The sequence below is a fragment of the Pezoporus wallicus genome, unplaced genomic scaffold (assembly GCF_028554395.1).
Source record: "Pezoporus wallicus isolate ANWC-B61680 ecotype Strahan unplaced genomic scaffold, APGP_CSIRO_Pwel_v1 contig_14729, whole genome shotgun sequence".
Lineage (NCBI taxonomy): Eukaryota > Metazoa > Chordata > Aves > Psittaciformes > Psittacidae > Pezoporus > Pezoporus wallicus.
The window spans coordinates 1-7,396 of record NW_026641385.1 but is presented as its reverse complement, the minus strand read 5'-3'; the positions used below and the strand labels follow the sequence as shown (position 1 = coordinate 7,396).

At 58.3% G+C, this 7,396-nt stretch overlaps 1 protein-coding gene and 1 long non-coding RNA gene across 2 annotated transcripts; one reads left to right on the top strand and one right to left on the bottom strand.

Moving 5' to 3' along the window:
• Positions 1–28: 28 nt before the first annotated feature.
• Positions 29–2,727, top strand: LOC130606889 (uncharacterized). The gene is made up of 3 exons (XR_008974101.1): positions 29–58; positions 2,029–2,115; positions 2,684–2,727. It is a non-coding gene; the product is annotated as an uncharacterized LOC130606889 (long non-coding RNA).
• A 1,036-nt stretch (positions 2,728–3,763) lies between these two features.
• LOC130606888 (nephrin-like) lies at positions 3,764–6,324 on the bottom strand. Its single transcript, XM_057423500.1, has 7 exons — positions 6,255–6,324; positions 5,543–5,654; positions 4,437–4,600; positions 4,303–4,356; positions 4,051–4,227; positions 3,904–3,953; positions 3,764–3,811 (listed from the first exon to the last, which is right to left on the bottom strand). The coding sequence occupies exons 1-7, from the start codon at positions 6,319–6,321 to the stop codon at positions 3,764–3,766; spliced, it is 672 nt and encodes a 223-aa protein (XP_057279483.1). The 5' UTR covers positions 6,322–6,324.
• Positions 6,325–7,396: the final 1,072 nt, after the last annotated feature.

The following is a 7,396-nucleotide window of genomic DNA, read 5'->3' as shown; positions in this document are numbered from 1 at the left end:
GCGCCCATAAACGGGGGCGCCGCGGGTGGGGGAGGGGCGCGGAGAGCGCGGCGCGGAGGTGGGGGAGGGGCGGGGGGAGGGGGCGTTTGGGGGGGTTTTGGGGGGGTTTTGGGGGGATGGGGGGGTTGGGGGTGGGTTTGGGGCTGTTTCGGGGGGGTTGGGGGTGGGTTTGGGGTGGTTTTGGGGAATTTTGGGGTGAAAAAGGGGGTTTTGGGGTCCCAAAGGGTGATTTTGGGGTGAAAAAGGGGGATTTTGGGGTGGTTTTTGGGTGAAAAAGGGGATTTTGGGGTGATTTTGGGGTTTTGAGGTGAAAAAGGGGAATTTTGGGGTGGTTTTTGGGTGAAAAAGGGGAATTTTGGGGTGGTTTTTGGGTGAAAAAGGGGAATTTTGGGGTGATTTTGGGGTTTTGAGGTGAAAAAGGGGAATTTTGGGGTGATTTTTGGGTTTTGGGGTGAAAAAGGGGAATTTTGGGGTGGTTTTTGGGTGAAAAAGGGGAATTTTGGGGTGGTTTTTGGGTGAAAAAGGGGAATTTTGGGGTGATTTTGGGGTTTTGAGGTGAAAAAGGGGAATTTTGGGGTGATTTTTGGGTTTTGGGGTGAAAAAGGGGAATTTTGGGGTGGTTTTTGGGTGAAAAAGGGGAATTTTGGGGTGATTTTGGGGTTTTGAGGTGAAAAAGGGGAATTTTGGGGTGGTTTTCGTGGTTTTGGGGGTTTGGGGCTGGTTTGAGGCAGTTTTGGGGCTGGTTTAGGGGGGGTTGGGGCTGGTTTTGGGGTGCTTTGCGGGCCCTTTTTTGGGTGGTTTTGAGCCGTTTTGGGCGTTTTTGAGCCATTTTTGGGTGTTTCTGGTGATTTTCGAGCCATTTTGGGGTGGTTTTGGGGGTTTTGAGCAGTTTTGGGGTGGTTTTGGGGGTTTTTGAGCCGTTTTGGGGTGGTTTTGAGCAGTTTTGGGGTGGTTTTGAGCCAGTTTTGGGTGTTTTTGAGCCGGTTTTGGGTGTTTTGGGGTCTTTTTGGGTGTTTCTGGGTGTGTTGGGGTGTTTTTGACCCGTTTTTGGGTGTTTCTGGGTGTTTCTGAGCCGTTTTTGGGTGTTTTGGGCCCGTTTCTGGGTGGTTTTTAGCCATTTTTGGGTGTTTCTGGGTGTTTTTCAGCTGTTTTTGGGTGGTTTTGAGCCGTTTTTGGTGTTTTGGGGCCGTTTCGGGGTGTTTTTGAGCCGTTTTTGGGTGTTTCTGGGTGTTTTTGAGTCGTTTTTGGGTATCTTTGAGCCGTTTTTGGGTGGTTTTGAGCCGTTTTGGGGTGTTTCTGGGTGTTTTTGAGCCGTTTTTGGGTGGTTTTGAGCCGTTTTTGGGTGTTTCTGGGTGTTTTTGAGCCGTTTTTGGGTGGTTTTGAGCCGTTTTTTGGGTGTTTCTGGGTGTTTTTGAGCCGTTTTTGGGTGGTTTTGAGCCGTTTTTGGGTGTTTCTGGGTGGTTTTGAGCCGGTTTTGGGTGTTTCTGGGTGTTTTTGAGTCGTTTTTGGGTGTTTTTGAGCCGTTTTTGGGTGTTTCTGGGTGTTTTTGAGCCGTTTTTGGGTGGTTTTGAGCTGTTTTTTGGGTGTTTCTGGGTGTTTTTGAGCCGGTTTGGGTGGTTTTGAGCCGGTTTTGGGTGTTTTTGAGCCGTTTTTGGGTGTTTTGGGGTCGTTTCGGGGTGTTTTTGACCCGTTTTTGGGTGTTTCTGGGTGTTTTAGAGCCGGTTTTGGGTGGTTTTGAGCCGTTTTTGGGTGTTTCTGGGTGTTTTTGAGCCGTTTTTGGGTGGTTTTGAGCCGTTTTTGGGTGTTTCTGGGTGTTTTTGAGCCTTTTTGGGTGGTTTTGAGCCGTTTTTGGGTGTTTCTGGGTGGTTTTGAGCAGTTTTTGGGTGGTTTTGAGCCGTTTTTGGGTGTTTCTGGGTGGTTTTGAGCAGTTTTTGGGTGGTTTTGAGCCGTTTTTGGGTGTTTCTGGGTGTTTTTGAGCAGTTTTTGGGTGGTTTTGAGCCGTTTTTGGGTGTTTTGGGGCCGTTTCAGGTGTTCCCGGGCTCTCCCCAGGCCTCGCCATGGCCCCGCTGCCCCCCCCCATGGTTGTGGCGTCGCTGCTGCTGCTGCTGAGCTCCAGTGAGGGCCCCCATTGGGACCCATCGGGACCCATAGAAACCCCATAGAGACCCATTGGGACCCATAGAGAACCTATAGGGACCCATTGGGACCCATAGAAACCCCATACAGCCCTATAGAGAGCCATTGGGATCCAATAGGGACCCATAGGGACCCTATAGAGACCCCATAGAGACTCCATAGGGACCCATTGGGACCAATAGAGACCCCATAGAGAGCCCATAGGGACCCATTTGGACCCATAGAAACCCCATACAGCCCCATAGAGACCCCATAGAGACCCATTGGAACCCAATAGAGACCCCATAGGGACCCACAGAGACCCCATAGAGAGCCATTGGCACCCATAGAAACCCCATAGCGGCCCCGTTGGGACCCCATAGAGCGCCACAGAGACCCCATAGGGACCCAATAGAGACCCATCGGGACCCCATAGAGCCCCATAGAAACCCCGTAGAGCCCCATAGGGACCCCATAGACCCCAAAGAAACCCCATAGAGACCCACAGGGACCCATAGAGACCCATAGCCCCCATCTCACCCCCTCTCTCCCCCCCTCCCCCCCGCAGCGTCCTCCGCCGCCCCTCCCCCCACCCCCACCCGTCCCCCCCCCTCCCCCCTCCTGCCCCTCCCCCACCTCCGCGAGTATTTGGGCTCCGTGACCGGGAACCTCCTGGAGCACCTGGACCTGCCCCGGACCCACAGCAAGATCCGGTAAGGGGGGGGGCACCCCCTAACCCCACCGCTATGGGTCTGCCCCATAGCGCCCCATAACCCCACCCTATGGGTCTGCCCCATAGCGCCCCATAACCCCACCCTATGGGTCTGCCCCATAGCACCCCCTAACCCCACCCTATGGGTCTGCCCCATAGCGCCCCATAACCCCTTCCTATGGGTCTGCCCCATAGCGCCCCATAACCCCCCCGCTATGGGTCTGCCCCATAGCGCCCCATAACCCCACCCTATGGGTCTGCCCCATAGCGCCCCATAACCCCTTCCTATGGGTCTGCCCCATAGCGCCCCATAACCCCCCGCTATGGGTCTGCTCCATAGCGCCCCATAACCCCACCCTATGTGTCTGCCCCCCAGCACCCCCTAACCCGCCGCTATGGGTCTGCCCCACAGCACCCCCTAACCCCCCGCTATGTGTCTGCCCCATAGCACCCCATAACCCCCCGCTATGTGTCTGCCCCATAGCACCCCCTAACCCCCCGCTATGTGTCTGCCCCACAGCACCCCCTAACCCCCCGCTATGTGTCTGCCCCACAGCACCCCCTAACCCCCCGCTATGGGTCTGCCCCACAGCGCCCCATAACCCCCTGCTATGGGTCTGCCCCACAGCACCCCATAACCCCCCGCTATGGGTCTGCCCCACAGCACCCCCTAACCCCCCGCTATGGGTCTGCCCCACAGCGCCGTGTACGAGCAGGGCGCGGCGGCCATGCTGACCTACACCGGGATCCTCACGGATCAGCTCTACCATTGGTGGCAGGGGGAGCAGTGACCTCCGCGCCGCCAGGGGGCGCTCTGGGGCCACACCCCCCCCCCCCAATAAAGACCTCGCTCCCCATTGGTCCGGCTTCACGAAGGGGGCGGGGTTTATTCATGGAGGGGGCGGGGCCAACGCGAGGCCCCTCCCCCCCCCTCCTTCACACGAGCTCCCCCTCCGGGGTCACGCGGGGGGCAGGGGGCGGCACCTGGAAGGGGCGGGGCCAAGCGGGGTCACGTGGAGTCAAGCCCTGCCCCATCCTCCTCCTCCCCCCCCCTTTTAAGCCCCGCCCCCTTTTACCTCCTCGTAACCGCCCCAATCAACCTCGGCTTCTGATTGGTCGAACGCACCTGAGCGGCAGCCAATGGGAGAGAGCGGGAGGTGGGCGTGGTTTCCGGAAGACCCGCCCCTTCCTCATCCCCCCCCTTTGACTTCCCGCGCGCTCACCCACTTCCGGTTCCGGTCCGTACTCGTTGCCGCCCCCTCCCCCGCTCCCTTTCGGCGCCGTCACTTCCGGCCCCGCCTCCCGGAAGTGACGTCGGCGGCACCAGAGCACCGCCCCCAAGATGGCGGCGAGGGCGAGGCCAACCGAGGCCGCCAGGGCCCACGTGGGAGGCGCGAAGGCTGCTGGGAAACCGGAAGTGTGAGGGAAACCGGAAGTGTCGCGAACCGGAAGTGGAGGGGTGAGACCGCCCTCACCTGCAGGGGGCGCCGTTGGCCCCGCCCCCTCCTCCGGCCAATCGCGGGGCAGCGCTGTAGGCGGGAAAAACGAAACAAGCACGTGATCGCAGCCACTTCCGGTCCCTCCCCCCTCCCCTCACACCCCCCCTTACCGGAAGTGACGCCACGGACGACGGCGGCGGCGCTGTCGCCGCGGGCGTTGCGCGCGCGCACGGTGACGTCATAGGGCGTGGCCGGGCGCAGCCCCGTCAGCGTGTGGGAGGGGGCCGACGTGATGACGTAGGAGGGAGGGGGCGGGGCCCCGGGGACCCGAGCGCTGCGGAGGGGGGAGGGGAGAGAACTCGTGGGTCCCTATGGGGTGCTGTGGGGCTCTATGGGGCTCTATGGGTTTATATGGAGTCTCTATGTGTCTCTATGGGGTCCCTATGTGTCCCTATGGGTCTCTATGGGGTCCCTATGTGTCCCTATGGGTCTCTATGGGGTCTCTATGGGGTCTTTATGGGTCTCTATGGGTCCCTATGTGTTCCTATGGGTCTCTATGGGTCTCTATGTTTCTCTATGTGTCTCTTTGTGTCTCTATGTGTCTCTATGGGTCTCTATGGGTCTCTATGGGTCCCTATGGGTCTCTATGTGTCTCTATGGGTCCCTATGGGTCTCTATGTGTCTCTATGGGTCTCTATGTGTCTCTATGGGTCTCTATGTGTCTCTATGTGTCTCTATGGGTCTCTATGTGTCTCTATGGGTCCCTATGGGTCCCTATGTGTCTCTATGGGTCTCTATGGGTCTCTATGGGTCCCTATGGGTCTCTATGTGTCTCTATGGGTCCCTATGGGTCCCTATGGGTCCCTATGTGTCTCTATGGGTCTCTATGTGTCTCTATGGGTCCCTATGGGTCTCTATGGGTCCCTATGTGTCTCTATGGGTCTCTATGTGTCTCTATGGGTCCCTATGTGTCTCTATGGGTCTCTATGTGTCTCTATGGGTCTCTATGTGTCTCTGTGTGTCTCTATGGGTCTCTATGTGTCTCTATGGGTCTCTATGGGTCCCTATGGGTCTCTATGTGTCTCTATGTGTCTCTATGTGTCTCTATGGGTCTCTATGTGTCTCTATGTGTCTCTATGTGTCTCTATGTGTCTCTATGGGTCTCTATGTGTCTCTATGGGTCTCTATGGGTCTCTATGTGTCTCTATGTGTCTCTATGTGTCTCTATGGGTCTCTATGGGTCTCTATGGGTCTCTATGGGTCCCATGGGTCCCACCTGAGCAGGAAGCTTTGGGCGCTGCCCCCATTGAACCCGGGGCTCCAGGAGATCCGCAGGGAGCTGGGGGTGGCCCCGGAGACGCGCAGGGAGCGGGGGGGGTCCGGGCGGTCTGGGGGGCACAGGGACCAGTACGGACCAGTACGGACCAGTATGGACCAGTACAGACCAGTATGGACCAGTATGGACCAGTACGGACCAGTACGGACCAGTATGGACCAGTATGGACCAGTATGGACCAGTACGGACCAGTACGGACCAGTATGGACCAGTATGGACCAGTATGGACCAGTACGGACCAGTATGGACCAGTATGGACCAGTATGGACCAGTATGGACCAGTACGGACCAGTACAGACCAGTATGGACCAGTATGGACCAGTACGGACCAGTACGGACCAGTATGGACCAGTACGGACCAGTACGGACCAGTACGGACCAGTACGGACCAGTATGGACCAGTACGGACCAGTATGGACCAGTATGGACCAGTATGGACCAGTACGGACCAGTATGGACCAGTATGGACCAGTACGGACCAGTACGGACCAGTATGGACCAGTACGGACCAGTATGGACCAGTATGGACCAGTATGGACAGGTATCCCAGTCCAGTCTATCCCATCCCAATCCCATCCCAATCCCCTCCCAGTCCCATCCCATTCCCCCCATTCCCCCCCATTCCCCCCATTCCCCCCCATTCCCCCCATACCCGCCAGGCGCAGCCGGAAGCGCCTCCTCGCCGTTCCCAGTTGGCTCCGCCCCACGCACTCCACCATTCCCAGTGTCCCGTTGCCGTCCCAGTACCCGGCATGGGCCTGGTCCCAGTTCAGGTACTGGGAGGGGGCCCGGGCCCACAACTGGGCCCAGTTCAGGGCCTGGGAGCGGAGCCGGGCCCGATCCTGGCTGATGTTGGCCACGGTCAGGAGGGCGCTGGTCCAGGGGGGGTCCGACCATTGGAGCTGCTGGAACCTGGAGGGGGGGGAGACCATTGGGTCCATTGGGTGCCATTGGGTACAGTTGAGTACCATTGGGTCCATTGGGTGCCATTGGGTACAGTTGAGTACCATTGGGTCCATAGGGTGCCATTGGGTGCCATTGGGTCGATTGGGTGCCATTGGGTCAATTGGGTGCCATTGGGTACCATTGGGTGCCATTGGGTCGATTGGGTGCCAATGGGTACCATAAGGTGCCATTGGGTGCCATTGGGTCGATTGGGTGCCATTGGGTGCCATTAGGTCCATTGGGTGCCATTGGACGCCATTGGGTCCATTGGGTGCCATTGGGTGCCATTGGGTCAATTGGGTGCCATTGGGTGCCATTGGGTCGATTGGGTGCCAATGGGTACCATAAGGTGATTGGGTGCCATTGGGTGCCATTAGGTCCATTGGGTGCCATTGGGTGCCATTAGGTCGATTGAGTGCCATTGGGTACCATTGGGTACCATTGGGTACCATTGGGTCGATTGGGTGCCATTGGACGCCATCGGGTACCATTGGGCACCATTGAGCGCCATTTGGCACCATGGTTCCCATTGGGTACCATTGGGTGCCATTGGGTACCACTGAGCACCATTGGGTGCCATGGGTCCCATTGGGTGCCGTTGGCACCACTGGGTTCCATTTGGTCTCATTGGGTGCCATTGGGCGCCATTGGGTGCCCTCAGGTACCTGCTGTCCGTGGTGCTGATGGGGCGGCCCCCTTGCTCCCAGTGCAGCTCCACGGGGGGCACCCCCCGCGCCCGGCACCCCACGGCCACGGCATCGGCTCCGTCCGGAACCAGCACCGGGATTGGCTCCGGCGCCGGCGCTGCCTCCAGCTCCGGCCCATCTGGGAATGGGGGGCAATAGGGGT

What these genes read in the sequence shown, in the direction of transcription:
- LOC130606888 (XM_057423500.1), bottom strand. Translation starts at nt 6,321, where the DNA reads ATGGTGGAGTGCGTGGGGCGGAGCCAACTGGGAACGGCGAGGAGGCGC. An exon ending in CGTCCGTGGCGTCACTTCCG is followed by an intron (nt 4,357 to 4,436) that starts GTAAGGGGGGGT and finishes TCCCGCCTACAG; the next exon opens with CGCTGCCCCGCGATTGGCCG. An exon ending in GCCAACGGCGCCCCCTGCAG is followed by an intron (nt 4,228 to 4,302) that starts GTGAGGGCGGTC and finishes GTTTCCCAGCAG; the next exon opens with CCTTCGCGCCTCCCACGTGG.